The sequence below is a fragment of the Glycine max genome, chromosome 20 (genome assembly GCF_000004515.6).
Source record: "Glycine max cultivar Williams 82 chromosome 20, Glycine_max_v4.0, whole genome shotgun sequence".
Lineage (NCBI taxonomy): Eukaryota > Viridiplantae > Streptophyta > Magnoliopsida > Fabales > Fabaceae > Glycine > Glycine max.
The window spans coordinates 531,002-554,191 of NC_038256.2; the positions used below are offsets into that span (position 1 = coordinate 531,002).

Consider the following 23,190-nt stretch of genomic DNA (forward strand, 5'->3'; position numbering starts at 1 on the left):
AAAAAGATAGACCCAAAAAATGATAACATAATAACTTAATAATGTGTCTTGTTATGAAGTAAAAATAAAATATAAATGATATGAAAGAAATGTGTCTTGTTATGAAGTAAAAATAAAATATAAATGATATGAAATAAAAAGTATATAAAATGATAACAGTGACATCAATTATAGTATGAAGAAGAAATCTTTTTTATATGTAAAATAGATAATAAAAGTTAAATATATTTTTAATTCATTTAAATATAATAAATTTTTATTTTAGTTCTTTAATTCTTTTTGTTAATTTTAGTTTTCATAATATATATTTATATATAAATATATGTATATACATTTAAATATATATATATATATATATATATATATATATATATATATATGATGTGATGTGAATTAACTAATTATGCATATTATTTCATCAGTCACTTAACGCCATGTAGCATCATAATTAATAATATAAATTATTTTCAAAACCTCTAAAATTTGCAACCATCAAAACTAACAGCTATTTTAAAGGGTAAAACCAATTTTTTTAATATTTATATGAATAAAAAAACATATTAAAGCCTACAATTAAACAAGAGAATTATTCCGTACATTAAAAACGCTAGACAATAAAATAGTAAACTATCATTATTTAGAAACTATGTGAGGATATTTGAGCCAAAACAAAACAAATTCCTAGTCATACTTCATAGTTTACATATACAGAGAGAGAAAAAAACAGAAAAAAACAGAAAGTTAAAACGACACAGCAAAAACGGTAGCTTAGTGTTTTCAGTTTCATCAAGAAGAGCACATTTATCTTTCAAACTCGGTTCATGTCTCTTCCTTGACGTGCTTCCCTCATCCTTCAATTTCCTCTCCTTACAAATCCAACACCCTCTTCGTTTCATTCTCTCTATCTCTCTCTCTCTCTCTCTCACTCTTTTCTGTCATCTGCGCAACTTCATTCATTCAGGTCCTTCTATCTTTACATTTTCATGTTTGTTTCTTTCTTTCTTTGCTTCAAACTATAGAAGTAGTAGGAGAAGGGTTATTTATGACGATCCACATTTGATTTCTGATAAATAATGTGTATTGTTTATTTCCTCTTGGTTTAAGACTGTTGAACACCTTTTATTTTGTACCCAAAATCTTACTGTCTATGTCTTAGTTGGATTTTAAATTTGATTTTGAGAGAAAGTTTCTTGCTATGGGAATTGGGGGAGGAATTCTTCTTACCTGGGAATTATGGAGCTTTTTGATTTTAACCATGTTGGAAATTTCAAACTTTTAAGTCATGGAATTTGGTGGTCTACTTTTAAATGTTGAATACTGTAAATAGCTTAAGCACGGGTTTTCACACTATTGTTCAATCACAACTTACCATGCATTGTAAATTTAGTGACTTTTATAATAATTATCTTAAAAGTCATGCCTTGACGTCTGATTAGTTGACAATGTAAATTTTTTTATGCATTAATTAAACTCAAATGTTTACAAGTTAATAATAAGAATTGGTTGATTCTGATATTGAAAAAATTGAGTGGTTTCTTTGGTATTGTTATTAATTTTCTTTTGGTTGACTGGTTTTTCACTCGGAAAGCTTGGTTTTGGTTTGTTGACTGGAATTGAAACTGATAATTAGGCTAAATGGGGAGGATCAAGCCTCAGGCTCTGCTACAGCAAAGCAAAAGGAAGAAGGGGCCTTCTCGCATAAGTGCCACCATTGTTACATTCTATGCATTGATTCTTGTCATGCTTGTGTTTATCCTGTTTGTTACATACAGACATTGGTCCAACAGGTTGGTGAAAGATTTTTGGTTCTGGTGGGGAAGGAATATTTATAGTGTAACAAACGATTCACAGTAATTTTTTCGTTTCCTGAATGAAAAACAACAAAAGAAATGATGCAAATTATGCTTGTTGAAATTTAGCTCTATCTTGTGTGAGAATAATCTGTGCTTATTCAGGATTATTGTTACTTCAGGGTTTATTTTACTATTGGCCATTTGTTATTGGTTCTCTTGGTTGAATTCTCCACATATTGTGTAATGTGTAGTGATTGAATTGAACCTTATGCTTCCTGATGACCCTTCAGTTTATGGCTTTATGTCCTGTATTGGGAAGAAGGAAATATTTGTTTGTCAAGATGTGCAAAAGCTTTTCCATTTTTCTCTTGCTTTTGTTGAGTGATTTAAACTTCTAAAAAGATGAATTTAAATGGAACAATCATTTGTAATATGGTTGCAGAGAAGGTAATTGTAGTAAGAAAAGAAGATTAACTTTAAACAGTATATGTCCCATTTTCTCACATAAAATTAACTTTAAAAAGGAGCATCTTCTGTTATCTAATAATTCATTGTATTATTTGCTGCATTCAGGACAAGACTTCAACCAGAGAGCTACATATCAGTCTCTGAGGTGCGGACTTAAACTACATTATAAAGGGTTTTCATAACTCTTTATCCATTTTTTACACTTGTTATCTGGTATCTTGCCAACTGTTTCTTTGATTTTATAATTCGAACATGTATATTATGTATGTGCTTTTCTTTTTCCATTGACATAAGGCTGCTGGAAAGTGACCCCCCCCGAAGTTCGTGAATAGAATTATTATAATCATTATTTTGATCCTTGATTAATCTAATGATATATAGAAACTACTTTTTCTGCAGGATGAAAATACATCTGTGGAATCCAAAAAATCTGATCTACCTGGATATGCTGTAAGTTGTTCATTCACAATGGTGCCGTAATTTCTTTACCTTGCACACTTTGTAATGATGTTAGATTGTTTTTTCTATATTGCTCTACATGCTCATCAATTAAAATTAACATATAAAACTTTAATTTACAAAATGGCTGTACTCATTTCTTCCTTATCATAGGTTGTAATTACCTCTAAAGGTTCTATTATAGTAGAACTTTACAAGGAAAGTGCTCCTGAAGTTGTTGATGAATTCATAGATTTATGGTGAGTACTTGGTTTTTCCTTTATGCTGTCTATACTTCCACAAATTAAATTGCTTTAAGATTTGCTTGTCACAAACTCATTTTTCCCTGTCATTTGTTCATTTTTGTTTTTGTTTTTGGTGATTTGAGTTGGGGAACATAAAAGGAAAAGGTAGAGAATTTGATAATTTTTTTGGTAATTAGAGTATTCCAAATATAGTTAAGCTTCAAAAGACCAAATTGGAGGAGGTAGATGGTTTGTTAGTTAGATCATAGACGTGGTTGGATTTGACGATCACAGTTTGGTTATGCTTCTCCTCTTGTGTGACAAGCTTCTAGAATGGAGCAGTGGAAGGGTCCATACTTAATGGTTAGCAAAGGCCTTTGAAGAGTAGGAAGTCCAGAGAGCTATCTGGAGTATGGATAAGGAAAAAGCTCCAGGATCCAATGGTTTTACTGTTGCTTTTTTCCAGAACTGTTGGGGCAAAAATGAATTCCTCTTTCGCCACTTGAGTATCTAAAAAGGATAGATCTTTCAAGATAAAGAATTATAGACCTATAAGCATAGTCTCTGGCTTTTACGAGTTTATTCTTAAGGTCCTTTCTACGAGGCTGAGTGATGCTTTGTCAAATATTTGTCCACTCACAGTTTGCACAAGTAGCCAAGTAGACTTTCTTATCAGTGAGTATATGGCAAGTACTGCAAAGCCATGTAACAGGTTTGAAAACTAAGTTGAATGCTATTACCTTGAGCATTGCTATATTGCTGGATATAACATAACACCTGCAGCCTGAAATGAATATGTTCTCTATTGGCTGAAGAGAATAAAGCCAAATACTCTTAACTTTTATTGGCATCAGTTTGTGTTAGTAGTTTGTTTATTTCAAAGTGGTGTGTTGTATGAAACTCCTATGAACATATTCTGCTCATGCTTCCAACCTAAACTAATTTTTTGTTTTCCAGTCAAAAAGGGCACTTCAAGGGGATGCTTTTTCACCAAGTAATTAAACACTATATAATTCAGGCAGGTCATAACAAAGGGCCTGGAGCTACTGAAGATTGGAACCTGTTAGGAAAGAAATACGCAAGGTTTTTTTTTGTTCTTTTGTTTTCTGCAATTTGATGTTTATGATATCCTTGGACCATTGATAATCTACCTGTGAGTTGCATAATTTTTTTTCTAATTACTAAATACTGTGATGATTAACTAGTATGAGACACGAAGCATTCATGCTCGGAACATCGAAGGGAAAATACTTTAACAAAGGATTTGATCTTTTCATCACAACTGCACCAATACCAGATTTAAATGAAAAGCTTATTGTGTTTGGCCGAGTCATCAAGGGACAGGATATTGTTCAGGTGGCTGAATTTGCTTTATTCCCACTACCATGTCTTATATTGTATGTTGAGTTTTTTTTTTTCCTTTTTCTATTATTGTTAATTATGTCCTTTCCAACTCCTATTATATAAGGTATTTTGCACATCTTTTCACGTTTAGTGCATATCATTTTTAATAATTTTTAAACGTAATATATAAGGCTGGATTTTCTGTTTAGTTATTAGTCGATTCATCACTTTTCATGTATTTATAAATACTATTTGAAACTAAAGTAATATAAGCAATAATGTTCTTAGAAGTTAGATACCATATTAATCATGACATCTGGATGAATTGGTTGAAGACAGTAACTCTGGATTGGAATGAAAAACAACAAGTTATGTGAATATAATTTAATTTATATATGATTTTTGTTATTATTTCTGACAACACTAGGTTTCATGATTACAGTTAATATTGACAGTTTCACAATCCCTCTGCCAGGAAATTGAAGAAGTGGATACAGATGAACATTACCAACCAAAACTTACTATTGGGATACTTGATGTGGCTCTTAAACAGATAGTGTGAAGGCTCTCTGCCCGAATCAATGGCCTAAATACTTTTCATACTTTGCTGATAGCCTTTTAGCCTATTTGGTAAAATCCTTTCTACACAGATGATGAACCTCAAGGATTTCACCTTAGGTTTGTCAATGAAACGTTTGAGCTTTGATGCAGTTTTAGCTACATGTTTCAGTTTCTCATTCAGGGATTATGAAATCTCCTTTCTGTCATATTGTTTGGTCTTCTTTTGATGTGGCAAGATGTATGTAGGAAGGTCTGTATTGCAACTTGCCAGTTTGGTGATATCAACTCTTCTATTTTATTTTGGCATTACTCTTCATTGGTAACCTCAAAGGGGGCACATTGAGATCACAGAAAAAAAAGGCTTTTATTTGTCTACCTATGCTGTTTCATAGTGTTTCAGTTGATGACTTTTTTAGTCTTTTTGGGCCTAACCAGAAATATTGGCTTTGTAATCTATTTTGTAATGATGCTCAATTCATATTTTCATTTGGTTATATTAGTGATAAGTGGCTATATTTAAAAGTAAAATAATCATAGCACTGATGGAACCTTTTGTAGGTGGTCTCTATCACGGTATCACCTTTAGTCAATCAGTATCATTTTTTTTCTCTTAACTGCCATTCATCTTCATCTTTATTTATGTTCTAACAAATTGGTTAATCAAGTTAAATTAAACACTCAATATTCTGGTAAGATCAGAGATATAAGGTTGACTAGCATGACGTGCCTTCTAGGCCATATGGCTAAGATTGGGTGTGCAGTTGGCAAATGATGACAAAGCAAATACCTTGCATAAGTCTGAAAAAGTGTCTGTTAATATATTATAGATGGACATTCCCCTGGTGGGAGGCTCGTGACCTAAAAAATTTGGTAAATTTCAAGTACTCTTACGAGTGTTTGGGAGAACTTATAAAAATAACACGATATATAGTTTTAACTTATTTCTCAATAAGCTTTTGAAGATATATATATATATATATATATATATATATATATATGATTTTGATTTTTAAAAAATAGAGTTATTTTGATTTTGATCCTTCAATTTCTTTTTTAGTTCATGTAAAATTCAATATTTTGTTTTAATTATTGTTGTTAAGTAACTGTTTTAACGGTTGACATTTTAAAATCACACATATTTTACAAAAAAGAGACAATATTGTGAGTTGGATAGGGCTACAATGAGCATGAGATAAAACTAAACTTGTTAACATAGGTTTTGAGATTTTTGATACCATGGCAAAACAAAAAAAAAAATTATGTCCTCATAATTATTGAAATATTATCTACCTTTGAAATTTTTTTTACAAAAACTTTTAATAATTAAGATGATCTAAAGCAACGATAACATGAATAATTATGTTATTTTAAAAGTTGTTATTAACGATAACATGAATGGTTAATAATTCGTATAAAATTGTTTAATCTACTTGTAACAAGGTAGATGACAAATAGAATTTAAATATCTACCTTCAGTGATATTTTAAGAGGTTATCAGTAGTGACAAAACCGAAGAGAGAAAATGAGTTTAGGCTAAATGCATTGGTGTGCTATTACCAGTAATAGGTGAACCCGAACCAAGTGCAATGGAAGTGGAGGAGTTCCACGAGAAAACACTTGTAGGATTTGTCATTGATGCTTTGAATGCTATAGGAATGCTGCATGTAAAGTGGAAGAAGAGAAAGAACAACATTGCCAAGAGGAATCACATTATTTTTTGGGAGAAACAAAACAACAAAATCAACTAACATTGAGCTTGACCTTGAGAATATTTCAATAAATATATATGCGCGTGTTTTTTTTGTTTGCAAAGATCAATATCAGAATGGATCTTGAGAATTATCATCTTTTAGTGAAGCTTTACATTTTAGGCTAAATGCATTAATTGTGACCCCGAACCAAGTGCAATGGATAGTGAAGGAATTTCATGAGAGAGCACTAATAGGATTCATTTTGAATGCTACTAGCTAGTGGCATTTAGCAAGTGGAAGAAGAGAAAAAGCAGCATCGTCATGAGGAATCACAATTTTTGTGAGAATAAAACAAAAACAATGAGTACTGACCCGCCCAAATTAAAGGATTTCAATTTTAAATTCAGACCAAGTACATTCACTTAATAAGAAAAAAAATTGAATAAGCTTTTTATTTAGAAAAAAAAAAGATTTTTAGATCTGAATTTTTATTTATATAGTTAGTTTTTTTATCTATCCATTTAGACATTGATATATTTTTATTTGAATTGATTTTCCCATAATGGATTATTGAAGTAATTTAATTTTCCAACTATTCAAAAAAAACTTTATTTTATTTAAAAAGAAAGTGTTTTTATAAATAAATTTAAACATGTCCATTATTTACGATCACATAACTAGATTAATTTAAGCATAGTTTATTTTATTACAAAGACAAACGTTAAAATAAAAATTATTTAAAAACAAATTAATCTGCATCGACAATATATGTGTTCCGTTTACCTTATTCTAAATAAATGTATCATTTTATCTTAATATATATATTTTTAACCGAATTGTCTATTTTTCCGGATATCTTATCAACAACGATAATATATTTTTAGAAATTAATAACTTAATGTATGATTGATTTAAAAATATATAACTAAATAATTATTATTTATAAAAAAACAAGTGAGTTTCCTCCTATACAATAAAATTCAATAGGAATGGAATTGGCTTTAAATATTTTACCACAACCTCTCATAAATTCCTCCATAAACCTAACTCATCTTTAATGATGATAGAAAATTTAAATTTATAATTTTTTATCGATAAATGTTAATTTTTTGTCTGCATAAGAGATTGAATATGAGACTTTTTTTTTTCTTCCGTCTTAACCAATCACTCAATTTTATATCTCCATTCAAACTCATCCTAGAGTGGTAATCATGCTTATTAAAGACTCGGATTGTGACTTAGTTTTTTGTTATTATATAAGCCTATATTTTCTGCAAGTGTACCAAAAGTCCAAAATCCAATCCTATGGTTCAAATACAATTTGCCCTTGGCCTTGTTAACTTGCCTGACATTTTTCATTCTTTCTCTCAATGGTGACTTTCACTTTAACATGCAACACTTGCATAAACTCAACCTTTGGAATTGGAATTAGAATTGGAATTGGTGTTGTTTTGATATAAGAATTTATGCCTTGCATCAAAACAACATGAAACTCTTACACAAAAACTTTATAAAATCAAACAAACACAAAAATGGTGTATTTTAATTTCTCTTTCTGGTTTAAAAGTTTTTTTTTCTTGTATTTCATTCTATAGAATCTTGCTAATCCATGAAAACTTCTAATCCATGAAAACTTCTTATTTCATTAGTAATTTTTGGACTTGTTAATTTATAATAACTTTCACCCCTTCTTTATTCATACAATTCCTTGGACACCTACAACAAAACCTATAGGGTAGGGTACCCAGCCTAACCAAAAACCTAAATATACCACTAAGACCTTGAAAATATTGAAGCACGAACTCTCTTTGAAAAGTACTCAAGGGCTTGACAAGGTTAGCCGCTTACTCCCAAGTTCTTGATGCTTCAAAATAGACATCTACAAAAAATAACTTAGATACTTGGCTACACTGATAGAGAGCTTGTTCTGTTAAGAGTACTTAGGTTCTCGGCGTGATTGAGTACCCAAGTACATGTATCTCGTGGTAAACCAAGAAATTTGTTCTTAGAAAGTACTTAGGTACTCGACCTAGCCAAGTACCCCTTATACTACATAAAGATGCCTTTCTTTGAATATACTTGAGTGCTTGGTATAGTCGAGTACCCCGAGATGCCTAGGAATATCCGCAAAGCATGATTATCTTTAATAAAGACTGTTAAGGTTATAAGTAAAGCCCTTAATGATAATTATAAGAGCATTATCTAATATGGTAATGATGTATAAGGCCCCATATGTCCAAGGTACGTTTAGATTTGTATAAATAACTGAGAATATTAATGTAAGACACTATTCACATATATTAAATACTCATTTATTGCTCTTGTCCGAGAAATGACTTGATCATGGAGTACTTTTTGCAGGTACCCGTCCTTCGAATCATCGAGTATCAAATAGTGAAGGAAGAAGACCTTGAACAAGGAGCAAGTTAGGAAAAAGATTACATGTCTACCCTCATGCAAATACAAAACCTATACTAAACAAACACTTATGAAGATTAACATAAGTTTATATTGTCCCTGGGAGTTTTTGGCACCTTAAGCAAATGTATAACATGGTTATTTAAGGTTCTACTGTAAACAAGAAACTCATCCAAGTAGATGATCATAAACATTATGATAAGTGAGTAAAAAAACATTATTCATAGAGCTCATGAATGTATTAGAAGCATTAGTAACCAAAAAATATAACTAACAATTCATACAATCCAAGCTTATTTTAAATGTTATTTTTCATTCATCTCCCTCTTCCCAGGTTAATTTGATGATAATTATTCTTAAGAATAATTTTAGAACACTTAATAAAACCTGATACTCAAATAGTATGCCATCTAATCTCAATATGAGATAATGATATACTTAATAGTTATTTTGCACAAGACTCTACAAAAAAACACATCCGCCATAAATCATTTTCTTGGGCATTATAATTACTACAACATTAACATGATGTGGTATGATTGATAAAATAATCTTATTCCCTCAAATATGTAATTAGAGGTTTAATTTTCATATCCATGTATATAAAAAACATTTATTAAAAAATGTTAATTCCTTAAATTGATCTCAATGTTTTAAGGAATTAGTTTATGATTTCTAACTAAAGAATGCCTTGATTTCGTCGATAGAAGAACACAAGAAAACAACACATAAATTCAAATTTTTTCTCATGAGTTCCTCGACTCGACATCAAACCTCTAATATAACTTAGAATCTCTCTAATTTCTTCTTGATTGACTCTACAAGGTGCTCTATTAGGTATAGAAACCCCTCATGAAATTAATTTTATGTTCAATATCCTCTCAAAGGAGAGAGAAGAGAGCCCATCAAATACATGAAAACACATCTTGAAACTTGTCTAACATTACGTACATTGATCCATACACCAATACCTAGGGGTGAGTATACGAATCGATTCGACTAATTTAAGGCCAGACCCACGAAGCCCGTGTTTTATATGGGCCATATAAATCTGGTTTGCGAAATAAATAGACATTTTTTAAAGTTCGTATCCAGCCTGCAAAGCTAGCAGATAAATAAACCGGTCAGCGAGCCTAAATTATTCTTTTATTTTTTTTAAAAAAGTGTGAACACACTAAAAAAATTGATAAAAGGTGGCTTAGAAGCACTGTTGCTAGCAAGGTTCTTCTTGACACCTGAAGCACAAGTTCTAATAATTAGTAATTTAATATCCTACATTTAGAATTATTATTTTTTAATTTAAAAATATAGACAAAGGGTGGTGAAGAGAGTGACCATACCGGTGAATGAAAAGAGAAGAAGACGTAGGGTGGTGCGGTCATGTAGGCCTACGAGGTTGAGGACTTAAGGTCAACTCAAGGTGGCACCGATGCAGCCATGGAGGCGTGACGCAGGGAGGCACGACTTGAAAGGGAGGAGGCGGGGTGCAAGGAGGCACGACTCGCTGGGGAGTAAGGTCGCCGAACAGGGTCATCGAACTTGCAATCACGGCTTGCGGGGGAGGAGGAGGAGTGGCGGTGGCTATGTGTTCTCAAAGGAGAAGGAAATGGAACTCCAAATTAGGTTTTTTTGGTGGGATGTGAGGTATTCCAAACAGGGTCTCCTTGGCTTAGGTTGGTTGTTGGCAAAACAAAACACACAAGTTCACTCACCTCGTCTTAGACAATAACAAATAGGAATAAGTTCGTGGACTTTGGAAATTAAGCCTATAAAATTCACGAATTAAACATACTAGACCTAAAATCCGATATTATTATATGGATTCAAAAAATTAAATCCATAATTCACAACTTGCGCGTGTGCCTACATCTATACTCACCCCTACCAATACATCATCAAAACTTTCCACAAGAGTGTATATATATCCTCTAAAAAAAAGGGTTCAGAATAACCGAAATAATTTTTTTCCCATAAAGTTACAAACCAAGAGCCATACATTCCATGAATTGAAAAGAACACTCTTGCGTGACAATCCCCGCGCGTCCCTTTGGTTTTTCTGACTCCGATTCTCCATTTTTCTTCTCACTCCACAACGTGTTTCTCGTAACAACAACACTCCTTCACTTTCAACTCTCTCTCTCTCTCTCTCTCTAGGGCAAGCACACACACGCAAACACCACACTTTCCACAATGAAGCCAGAGTTGTACGAAATCTCCGACGACGAATGGGAGAACCACTCCTTCAAACCCTCGCAAGTTCTGAAGCGGCCTCGCACTTCGTCTCCTCCTTCTCCGCCACCCATCGAATCCTTCGCTTACACCTCCAACTCCAAGGTCGACGTTTCAAGCGAAAACGACGACGACAGCGATTGCGTCGAAATCGCGCCGGAATCCGCTAATTTCCGCGACAATCTCAACGACCTCGAGGACGCTGACGTGGACGACGAACCGGTACCGGCGTCCCGCGGCCGGAGGTTCGTAATCGACGACGACGACGAGGAAGACGGTGAGGAGGAGAACGGGGGAAGGGATGGACACGTGGCGGAATTGTATGATGTTGAGTCGAGCGAGGAGGAAGAGGAAGACGTTGATGAATTGAACGAGAACGACGTTGTTGGAAGGGCTTTGCACAAGTGCGCGCGAATCTCCGCAGAGTTGAAGGGCGAACTCTTCGGTTCCTCCGGGACCGCGTGCGAGAGGTATTCCGAGGTGGAATCTTCGTCAGTGAGGATTGTGACTCAGGTTAAACGACGATTCATTTTTTGTTAGGTTGAAACTTGAAATTGAAATTTTATGTTCGTTTGAGGTAAAGCTGCCTGTCGTTGATTTGTGTAGGAGGATGTTGACGTTGCGTGCGGGTCTGAGGAGGATTCGGATTTTCAGCCTCTGCTCAAGCCGTATCAGTTGGTTGGCGTCAATTTTTTGCTTCTCTTGTATCGGAAGGGGATTGGAGGAGGTAAATGTTAGGGTTTTTATGATGTTCTGGGTTTAGGTCATGCGGAATTGGTTTGTGCGTTTAGCTTTATTGGATTTTTTTTTTTTAAAAGTTGAATATTTCTGTTTGTAATTATGCGATAAGTTTGTGTATAGGAGATTAGGAGGTAATTTTTTAGGGTTTTTGAAGGGCTTTATGTTGTGCTGAGTTTAATCTATTGTGTGCTTGTGCATGCTTGTGGTTGTGTTGTGGACTATGTACGTAATGTCCTTCTGAAAACACTAGAGTGGATTGATTAATGCCTCTTTCATTATGGATTTCTCAATCTTGTGACGTTTTTTGTTCCTGGTCATGCATTCTTTGTTGCGGAATAGCATATTTGCTTTGTATTTGGTGTTTGCAGCTGCTGAATTTGTGCTATTGAAACAATATAATGGAATGCCATTGCGATTTATGTTTACTGATGATGGGCCTAGCTTTAGCTTAATTAATTGTTTTTTTTTTATATTTGAATATTTCTGGTTTTAATTATGCAATAAGTTTGTGCATTAGAGATTAGTGTCATGAATCAAGTGATTGATATTTTATTTCATGTGTCACCCAGCCATATTGGCAGATGAAATGGGTCTTGGCAAAACAGTTCAGGTACGTATTCTGTTTTTTATTATTTTAATATGTTTCTAATTTGTTTGTATTCCTAATCCTTTACTTTTCAAGTAAGAAATGCCATATGTTCTTGTCTTCCAGGCCATCACATATTTAACTTTGCTGAAACACTTGCACAATGATTCTGGTCCACATCTTATAGTATGTCCTGCTTCTGTTCTGGAAAACTGGGAAAGGGAATTAAAAAGGTGGTGTCCATCCTTTTCTGTTCTTCAATACCATGGGGCCGGACGTGCAGCTTACTGCAAGGAGTTGAACTCCCTGTCCAAGGCGGGATTGCCTCCTCCATTTAATGTTCTTCTTGTGTGTTATTCACTTTTCGAACGACACAGGTTGATTTCTATATACTTAAGTGCTATTTATATTTGTTGTCGTCAAATGATAATTAAATTTTTATAATTTTTATTCTTGCTAGTGCACAGCAGAAAGATGATCGCAAAATCCTGAAGCGGTGGAGGTGGAGCTGTGTGATAATGGATGAGGCACATGCTTTGAAGGACAAAAATAGCTTTAGGTGGAAAAATCTGATGTCTGTTGCAAGAAATGCGAACCAACGCTTGATGCTGACAGGGACACCACTTCAGAATGATCTGCATGTATGTATTGCTTATAGACTATAATATAGTGAATTTCTTTGCTGCAGTGCCTCTGTTTTTTCATTTACTTGTTTGTTGTTGCTTAATTAAACAAGCTTTTGCTACATTACTGGAATAATCTCTTAAAAAAATTCATATGTTGTGGCTGGACAAATATTACAAAGACAAGTTTATATACTAAAGCATATTTGGAAACTGTTCATTGCTAAAGCATGATTCAGGTTCTAACATTTAACTGTTCAATATCTGATGTGTCAAACATGTGTAATGCTTTAAGTTATCCACTGAATGTTACTGTAAGCTGAATGTTTAGTCTCATAAATTGTTTGGTATTTCGTTTGTATAATTTGAAATGTTATTGTTTCTTTCCAATTCTCAACGGGCTTCTATTTTTTATTGAAAACAATGTGGTGGATGGGATTAGCCAGAACAAAAGCTGAAGGAGTAAACTACATTTAGGAAGAAGAGATGGATGGATAGACATCAGATATCTTGAGTTTTTTATTTTTTTATTTTAAGACATGTGAGTAGGATTATTAAAGGTTTTTAAGACATGTTGATTTTTCTAGCATTAATATAAATGTAGTTGCTGATGCTAGCTTTGTTATGAATTTGTTTCAGGAGTTATGGTCATTGTTGGAGTTTATGCTGCCTGATATTTTTGCTTCTGAAGATGTTGACCTGAAAAAGTTATTAAATGCAGAAGATAGAGATTTAATTGGTCGTATGAAGTCCATCTTAGGGCCATTTATTTTACGGCGACTGAAATCTGATGTGATGCAACAACTTGTTCCAAAAATACAGCAGGTATGTCCGTCACTTTTGGTGCCAATTTCATTTTTTGTTATACTCTTCATTTTCAACATGTCCTTATTTCTGTTTGTCTCGTAGGCTAATTTTTGTTACTGTAGGTTGAATATGTTATAATGGAAAAGCAGCAGGAAACTGCTTACAAGGAAGCCATTGAAGAGTATCGTGCTGTGTCACAAGCTCGGATGGCAAAATGTTCTGATCTTAATTCAAAAAGTGTTCTTGAAGTTCTTCCTCGACGACAGATAAACAACTATTTTGTTCAGTTTCGCAAGGTTCTTGATATATGTTTTGACTTTAAAATCCAGCTATTTTTTTTTTTTGGATTTATACAGCTCTTTTATTTGGTTATATATTCTTTTGTTATTCCAGATAGCAAACCATCCCTTGTTAATAAGGCGAATCTACAGTGACGAGGATGTCATTCGCTTTGCTAGGAAGCTACATCCGATGGGTGCTTTTGGTTTTGAATGTACTTTGGACAGAGTTATAGAGGAGCTTAAAAACTACAATGACTTCTCTATTCACCGGGTAAATTTTCTGCTCAGAACAATTCAGTTACTGGCCATCTCTATGTTTGGCTTGCATCAATATGCTGACGTGTTTTGTGTTAAGCCCTCCCAAAGTGCTAAATGTGGTTGTGTTAGATTGAGATAGTGGTACTATTGTGTTGCCTGGCAACTGACAGTCACAATTGGTCCATTATGGAGCGTTTTTGTGAAAACACACATTTTGCCAACTCTTCTTCATTGTTTATGCATTGAATTTTGTGAAAACATACCATGAAATCAATAATTTTACTGCTTCAGAACCTCTTTAGTGGTTGTTTTTCATTCAAAATTCAGCAGCCAGAACACTTGTTTATGCATTAAATTTTTAGTTTATGCCTAAGAGGCTTAAATTTATTTAGGATTTATTGCATTTGGTAGATGTGTTAGAACAGGATGAAACATGTCGCATGAGTTTTGTTCTATATTTGGTGCATGGCGTTCTATAAATAAAATAAAAGTGGTACATTTTGGTTCCACTAAAAGGGTGGAGCTAAGGAGTTCTTAATGGTGTAGATATTCCATTCAGTTGTGTTCACATGTCAAATGACACGTTTTCCTTGTGTGCCTTGGCTCTGTTGTATTGACTTATTAGTTATGCCTTAGATCAATGATAATTGTGTAAAGCTATGACTTTGATTATTAATGCTGGAAATGTGTTAGATTTAGTATTGATGAGAATTTGTGAGAAAATTTAGTGTTTCAAAGAGAATTTTGTTGTATTCAAGCTATCTGATTACAGATCAGTAACACTTAAGTATTTATAGACTGAACAGAAGCTGTTCTATAACAAAATATATGACAGTTTCGAGTGTAGCTAACTAACTTGTACACCTGGAAACAGCTTGAGCATCAACGTCCTTACAATGCAACATGACGAGCTAACAGAGAGCCAAGTGTATGTGTGTTGAGTTGGTCATTGACATTACATGGAAGTACAAGAATGGTTATTTCAACCAACTGCTTTTTATTTAACTTGGACTTTTACGTGAGTCAACCCTTCTTTTGGCATCTCTAATAATGTTTTAGGCACAACAAAGAAGGAAAACATCAAGGTCCAATATGTCAAGTAGCTACTGAAAATATGCAACAACAACAACCATGCCTGAACTATCTTATTGGGTCAGAAAAATGGATCAAACAGTGTCATTAGGCTCAGAAAATAAAATTTTAATGAAATCATTTGGATTATTTTTTTAATGATTTCTGCTAAAGTTTTCTTATATATTTTTTCTTTTCATTGTATGATTGCCCAGTAACTGCATTATATTATTGGTTTCTAGCTACAAATTACAATGTTTAATTGATTTAGGTTTGCTGGTACCGTTATATAACTATTTTAACTTTTTTTCCCAATTTTTGTCATAATTCCTCTTATGTTGCTCAGTATTAGGTTGTGTTCACATTCTAAAGAGGTAGAATGTAGTAATATTTCATCGATACAAGCTTTTATGATGGCATTGTAATTAAAGAATTTTACTTGATTGTTGTTTCTACTGTGGATAGCATTTGCTTAAATTTCAAGCTGTAAATTTTTTATTTGCAGCTTTTACTTCATTATGGTGTCAATGATAGAAAGGGGATCCTTCCAGATAAGCATGTTATGCTTTCTGCAAAATGTCGGGTATGATTTTTGTGACTCTAAAAATTCTGTAATTGTCAACTATACAGCGGCAGACATGATTATGTGCTGGGTATGCTGAGATTGAGCTTCTCCATGGATAATGTAGGCCTTAGCAGAACTTCTTCCTTCACTAAAGGAGGGTGGTCATCGAGCCTTGATCTTTAGTCAATGGACTTCAATGCTTGACATATTGGAGTGGACTTTGGATGTCATTGGATTGACCTATAAACGGCTTGATGGAAGGTATTTCTGTTTTTTGGACATTAAGACTCTTTAATAGCTAAATAATCTATGACATGTTTTATATAGGATTATTTTGGTCAGCACTTCAACAAACAAGGAGAAAGTTAAGTCATCTATGATAATGATATGACAAAAAGTAATCTAGTGTTTGTGTATGCATGACAAATTTGTTGCTAAATTTATTTGAGGGTTGGATGAATAGTTGGAATGTAAATGAGTGATGCTTTTAAATAGAAGCAGATGCAAGGTAATTGTGACTTAAAATGTCTTATAAAAAAGTGTAGCCTTTTTCCTTTCTTGTTTTACTCTACACATGAAGATGAAACACTCACCTGACACTCCTTATCCATTTACTTAACTTTTTAATTATGTTTCAATATTATGCATGAGGGTGAGTCTTGGTGGGATGTTAAGTTCGCTAGCCAGACACAACTAGGTCAGAGCCTCATGCACTAGGTCACCCTTTATGCATTAACATTTATGCAGCTTATGCATGGTAGAATATGGAAACTGAGTCCAATTTGTGAAACAGTTGGGGAATCATGGCTGACTATTATTATACAAAATGTAGACAAGCTGCAGAAGTTCTCTCTCTCGCACATACATGCACATACAGATACATGGTAAAAAAATGAAAGTTATTAGGTAGGCATTGAGGAAGTACTGCTTAGAAGTAAGAAACAATGAGAACAAAACAGAAAACAGCAAAAAGCAAAAAGAAACAAGACAAATGCTAAACCATCTCTACTGTGTTTTTCTTTTTTATTTTTTGGAAGGCAGAAAATATATATTATTAATAAAAAACACAGCAGTACCAGAGGTACTGGTGAGATATACACAAGTACAAGACACCTACAGTGTCACCCTCCAAAAACAAAGGAAAACCCAATCAGGACCCCACCACATAAGATAAAAGCAGAAGCTGAGTGTAGTCAATGTTGTCAAAATTGAGATCCTATCTAGGATTGAGATGGGAGGAAAGAAACCTAAATTGTGTGACATAATCGCGAATGTAAGATTCTGCTTAAATATAAAACTATATTCAACACATCCACATAGTAACCTAAATGAGAAAAATATCTTATAAGTAAACTAATACTCAATGAAACATAAATTGAAAATGTGCAAAATGCTAAAAAAACAACTGTTGGAAAGCCTTAATTGTGGGACCCCTACATGCCTTAGTTGCGGCCTCTTTGGGGTTTCCTGAATTGCAACCACGAGGGTGGTGGTTTAGTCCCACATTGGCTAGTGATATGGCCAAATTGAAGTATATAAGTGGAGGCAACCCTCACCTTATAAGCTGGATTTTGTGGGGTTGAGTTAGGCTCATAACACACATTTTAATTATGGTATCAAAGCCTATCCTAGATCTATTGTTGAGCCACTTGCATTGTCATGCTCCAAGTTGAGTGTCCTGGGCGTGAGGGGGAGTGTTGGAAAGCTGCCTTAATTGTGGTCCCCCTTAGCCTTCCTTAGTTGCGGCTTCTTTGGGGGCCTGCCTTAATTGTTGCCTCAAGGGTGGTGGGGTGGTTTAGTCCCACAGCGACGGGATATATGGCCAAATTAAAGTATATAAGTTGAGACAACCCTTACCTTACAAGCTTGTTTAAGCCAGTTTTGTAGGATTGAGTTAGATCCAAATTCACATTTTAATAACAAAGTCACAATTTAAGTTTTTGACCATGAAAAAACTAACAATACCATGGTAAGATATGACAACAGAATGTTTGACAATGATATAATTTATGTTCTTTTCACTCATCCTAGACACAAAAGGAGGGTTTTGTTCATGAATTGATCTTTCCATTTGAGAGTAAGATATCCAGAAATGATATTCAGGTGTTTGATATTCATATCTAGGCTGGGCTTTGGAACCTACTCCCAAATGTTCTATTACAAAACAAAATTATTCTTTAAAGTATATAATTTCCTTGCCATTGTCAAATATGAGAAACTCTGAAGCCCTTCATGAGATCCCTTGCGCTCTTGTAATCAACAGGATTGGAACATCAATCACTAACTAAAACATGCTGTTTTGTTAGTGTCCGTATCCTTAAAACTGTGCTTTGACTTAAGATTTTCCTTGAGTAGTGAGAGAAATTTTAATTTTATATAGTAATATGATGTACTAATACTTATATTAATTTTGTGATGCACTGTATTAAGTATACTGCAGTAGCATTATAGCTATGAAGTTGAGAGAAGATGGAGATTTTAGCTTTACTATTTTACCTTTCCTTTTTATGTGCTGATTCATTTGAGTCCCTTGTACTACCTCCTTTTAATAAATTAGCTGTTTCATATCTAAAGAATTATTAATTAATTAATTAATTAATAATTACTAGAGAACAAGTTAACACTCCAGTTTTGATCTTCCATTGATGAAGTGTGATTTTGTGTAAAAGTTTGCACCATTTTCAACTATTATTCACCAGAGATTGCTTTCCCTTGCTCTTTATAATCTTAAAGATCCTACTATTTGACTGCCAGTACACAGGTAGCGGAGAGGCAAACAATAGTTGATACGTTCAATAACGATACTTCAATTTTTGCATGCTTACTTTCCACAAGAGCTGGTGGACAGGGCTTAAATTTAACAGGAGCTGATACAGTTGTAATTCATGACATGGATTTTAACCCACAGATTGATAGACAAGCCGAAGATCGTTGCCATCGAATTGGTCAAACAAAGCCTGTAACCATACATCGGTATTTATCTATTATTTTGCTTCTCTCCCATTAACATTAGAAAAGTGTTAACCCTTGTATGCTTTTTCTTTTTGTTAAACTCTAAGCCCTACAAACTGGATATCTATTTGAATGTCTTTGTGACTGCTTTCTTATGACATATTCCATTGAAGGCTGGTGACAAAGGGAACGGTTGATGAAAATGTGTACGAGATTGCAAAAAGAAAGCTAGTATTAGATGCTGCTGTTCTCGAGTCCATGGAGGAGATTAATGAAGGTGAATTGCCCGAGAAGACCATGGGAGAGATATTGTCTGCAATTTTATTGAGTTAAAATATTGATCTAAGAAAAACAGTTTAATTTATCATCACTTCATTCCTATAGTTCCAATCTTGAATTAATCTGTTGATTTGGGATAGAAGAGAACTGGCTGCCTACAAATTGGCAAGAATGCGGTACCAGTATTGATGTACATTATAATCAATAGGAGAATTAGTATAAAAAGTCATGGCGAAGATTAACAAATTTGTTGAACATTAATTATTCCTGAAGCACTAATGAAGCCTTACCCTTTCCATATCTATACTTTCCTTGAACTAGTCAGTTAAAGCTGTAATATATGTGCAGCCTAGTCACTTTGATTTATCCTGTTTTTGCTTGAGAAAGATGTATGGTTAATATTGATTACTGTCTATAGATATACGATATTCACATCTACCTCATTGAATTTGGTATTTTTTTTAGTCTCAATCTCTGCCGCCGTTTTTATCATAAAGCCCTTTGAGGATGCTGTCAATTCCTGAGGCCTTTCAGGTCTGTCTGGATACAAGCCAAAAGTGCTTTTGAGTGTTTATCTGCCGGAAATATAATTTTTTTTTTCATTAGATAAGTTTTTTAAAACATTTTTAATCTTATATCCAAACAAGCTCAAATGTTCTTCGGAACCACTGTCCGATAAACTTGTTGACTGTTTTGGGAAACTGGCAACCGATAAACTTGAACTTAACTCAAATTTGAGGTAGGCCAAGTAGAGCATCGCAATATCGAGGATAGTTGTTGCTTTCCCCTTGCAGTTAAAATGCGCAATGCGGCATCATATTCGTATTTGGAGGAATGGGACCGTATGGACTTTGGTGAAAGCAAGAAATAGAAAATAAAAATGAATTGTAGAAAGTTTAGTGAAAACTTATTGTAAATGTAGCACTATCCTTGCATTAATGGTTGAGTATCGAATAGTGATAGTTGCTTACTTTCTACTTTTGCAAGTGGTATTTGAAAAAAAAAATGTACGAAATAGAGATAGTTATATACGTAAACAATTATTTGATATTCAAATAATAAAATTAATTTAAACAACCTTTTGACATTCTTTTCAATATACTGTTATGGGATAAATTACGAGTCTTATTGAATTATTTGGATTCCTTTGATTAGATTTGTCTTTTTTTTTTTACTAAATTATAATTTTGATATTCCTAATTTTTAAACTTTTGATTTTTAATTATAATATTTAATTCTCTAATTTTATAAATTAATGATTTTGATTTCCTTAGACATATTATTAACTAATAATTATGATTATTAGAAATATTAAATTAATTATAAATTAAGTAAAAATTATGATTCATTAATTTTTTAATAAAAGATTATTAATCTTAATGTGGTGTTGCTCCCCGTGGATTTGCATACACAAAAGAGATGGAAGAGATATTTGTAGAGAAGAGAAGGAGCACATTGTCGTAGAGAACTAGGATTATTAATTTTTTAATTGAATTTTAATAATTAATATTTTTCATTAATTTATAATTAACTTAATAACTTAATTAATTAATCATATTTATTTGTTAATAATCTATCAATAGGATCAAAATCATAAATTTATAAATTAGAGAGATCAAATGTTACAATTAAAATTGAAGGGGACCAAAATCATGGATTTGATAAACTAGGTAGACCAAAATTATAATTTAACTTTTTTTTATCGACAAATATTAGTAGTTAATTGTTAGTTTTTTTTTTTATATTTGCCTCTTTTAAGGTGTTGATTTTCCATAAAGTTGTCTAAATCCCAATTGTCAATTTTCTAATTAATGATAATAACTACATTCCGTGGTAAAAGAAAGATAATAATTGTAGTCTATCTTTAAAGTGCATAATATCTTCTTTTTTTTCTATGAGTTTATGGATGTCTTTCAACCAACTCAGTCATAAACTAATTTCGTTCGCGGTGCGTGACTACTGCTGATACAAGAAAGAATTGCATATAGTAGAAATTGAACATAGATTTTCCTATTAAATGAATCGTTCACACTCATATGAATGCATCGGAATCTTATATCACAAAGCCAAACCTTTAGGTTTGCACAATATCTCTTTAATTTTAAAAAAGTCAAATCCTATTTAATCAATATTACGTATTATTTACTTCGAATGATCTCATATGGACTTGTGCATTTCTCACATACAAATACTTTTATAAAAAAACATGAGATAAAGCTTGAAATAATGGGTTAGCCTCACCCTCACCTATATATAAATTATATTTTTCACTTAAATGTGATTATTTCATTTTGTTCCTCTAACCTCTATCTTATTAAAAAGAATTTAAAAGGAAGATAGACAAACAAAAATAATATATTCCTCCAAAAAGCAGAACTAAGAAAAGGTCATTAACCACTTTAATAATTGTTGATGCATGCACTTTCCTAATTGCTGGCATTAGAGTCCAAGACATTCATAAACAAAAAGCTAAGAAATTGTAAGTAAGACCATATATAACTAATTACAAAAACCTATCGTTATCTTAGCTTCTAGGGTAATTAATTAGCACACGCCAGCATGCATCCTTCATTTTTGGTTCTATGTCTCGTCTCTTATCTACAAACGAGCTTGCTGAAAGAAAGTGTACCCTCATAAGCAAATAGTACTATACCAATAATTTGTGAGGCCCTTTTTCACCATAAGCAAAATTGCATTAAACATGAATCACGTGTAACCATGCATGAGTTATATGTTAAAAACGTACATAATTTTGCACACTGTCTTTTATTTATATGTTCACTATTGAATAGAGTGTTTAATGGGGTGGTTATGGTGAACAGTGCCAAAAAAAAAATGTTTCTCTGGTTAACTTTCTTGGCTTTTTGTTTCAGTGTTCGGTAACCGATTAAAGGAGTAATGACAAAAGAAAGATCTCAAGAGAGAACTCCTAAGTATTGGAAACGAAACTCTCTCGTTTGTAGAGAAAGCCAAATTGCATGAGGCTTTAATTTAAATTGTTGTTAAATAAATAAATAAATAAAGGGTTGTTGTCCGAAAGTGTGTTGGTAATAAGACAAGTTACGAAAGAAAGAGGAAGCTAGGGGGAGCCAAAAGCTGTTACTCGTTATGTCATTCTTGTTAAAGTGAATTCTTCCACGTACAAGATCGAAGAAGATACTATCAGTTACTTACGTTTGCATAAAATGTGTGATGCTATTCATGAATCTTCATCGATTCGATACACTCTTTTTTCTTCTTTTCTCACTCTCTCTCTATTTTTACTTTGTTGGTGGGAATTGAAGTGCATAGCAGCTCACAGCTTTGTCTTTCTTGTTGATTCTATCGGGAAAGGTAGGAAGTTTACCATATGAAAGATCCTGCCATGAAAAGATGGCCATTAGTTTCCTTATTGCTTTCATAAAGACTACTGGTTGGTACGCCAAGTACACCACAGTCTCTTATAAGCAGCAACTCACCAGTCAAAAAATAAGAATAAAATTCTCTATTCAAGTAACTATTCAACTCTTCGGAGAAAACATATTTAAAAAGATTTTTATTTTCATGTGAGAATAAATTCACTTTAATAATGACTAATCTTCATTCTAACTACAATTTAACCGATAACTTTTAATGAAATTTGATCTTAGAATATGATTGGTTTAGGATCTTATAATTCATAACTAGCTTATGATATGGATATATCTTGATTAGTAAAATTTTCTTTACTTATAAAAAAGTGTAATTGATAATCTTTTGTAGAATTTTCTCTCTCACTTGCTTCTCTCTTGCTTTTTTTCATACACATGACTTAAATTTAAGATTTTTTTTAAGATATCTAAACTTAAGACTTTACTTACA

At 33.0% G+C, this 23,190-nt stretch overlaps 2 protein-coding genes across 4 annotated transcripts; both read left to right on the forward strand.

The window, feature by feature from the left end:
- Positions 1-734: 734 nt before the first annotated feature.
- On the forward strand, positions 735-5,343 carry CYP61 (peptidyl-prolyl cis-trans isomerase CYP61). Its single transcript, XM_003556568.5, has 8 exons — positions 735-961; positions 1,631-1,787; positions 2,367-2,406; positions 2,661-2,711; positions 2,874-2,959; positions 3,902-4,027; positions 4,150-4,300; positions 4,764-5,343. The coding sequence occupies exons 2-8, from the start codon at positions 1,636-1,638 to the stop codon at positions 4,848-4,850; spliced, it is 693 nt and encodes a 230-aa protein (XP_003556616.1). The 5' UTR covers positions 735-961; positions 1,631-1,635; the 3' UTR covers positions 4,851-5,343.
- Positions 5,344-10,895: 5,552 nt separating this feature from the next.
- On the forward strand, positions 10,896-19,596 carry LOC100806323 (protein CHROMATIN REMODELING 19). Of its 3 annotated transcripts, XR_005890173.1 has the most exons (13): positions 10,896-11,700; positions 11,794-11,914; positions 12,498-12,538; positions 12,641-12,891; positions 12,975-13,155; positions 13,777-13,962; positions 14,067-14,240; positions 14,338-14,496; positions 16,060-16,137; positions 16,244-16,380; positions 16,447-16,484; positions 19,028-19,092; positions 19,245-19,291. XR_005890173.1 is itself a non-coding variant. In XM_003556850.5 (12 exons), exons 1-12 carry the CDS (start codon positions 11,149-11,151, stop codon positions 19,402-19,404), a joined length of 2,259 nt encoding a protein of 752 aa, XP_003556898.1. In that variant the 5' UTR covers positions 10,896-11,148; the 3' UTR covers positions 19,405-19,596. The 3 variants fall into 3 exon arrangements, 2 of the variants coding, with proteins under 2 accessions (XP_003556898.1, XP_040869036.1); XM_003556850.5 differs by lacking the exon at positions 16,447-16,484 and having other exon boundaries at positions 18,874-19,092; positions 19,245-19,596; XM_041013102.1 differs by lacking the exon at positions 16,447-16,484 and having other exon boundaries at positions 19,245-19,454.
- Positions 19,597-23,190: the final 3,594 nt, after the last annotated feature.

Bases quoted from the DNA above. Each gene is read 5' to 3' on its own strand.
- LOC100806323 (XM_003556850.5), top strand. From the start codon at position 11,149: ATGAAGCCAGAGTTGTACGAAATCTCCGACGACGAATGGGAGAACCAC. The intron at 12,892-12,974 runs GTTGATTTCTAT...TATTCTTGCTAG, and splicing joins TCACTTTTCGAACGACACAG to TGCACAGCAGAAAGATGATC. The intron at 14,497-16,059 runs GTAAATTTTCTG...TTTTATTTGCAG, and splicing joins ATGACTTCTCTATTCACCGG to CTTTTACTTCATTATGGTGT.
- CYP61 (XM_003556568.5), top strand. From the start codon at position 1,636: ATGGGGAGGATCAAGCCTCAGGCTCTGCTACAGCAAAGCAAAAGGAAG. The intron at 2,712-2,873 runs GTAAGTTGTTCA...TCCTTATCATAG, and splicing joins CTGATCTACCTGGATATGCT to GTTGTAATTACCTCTAAAGG. The intron at 2,960-3,901 runs GTGAGTACTTGG...TTTGTTTTCCAG, and splicing joins GATGAATTCATAGATTTATG to TCAAAAAGGGCACTTCAAGG.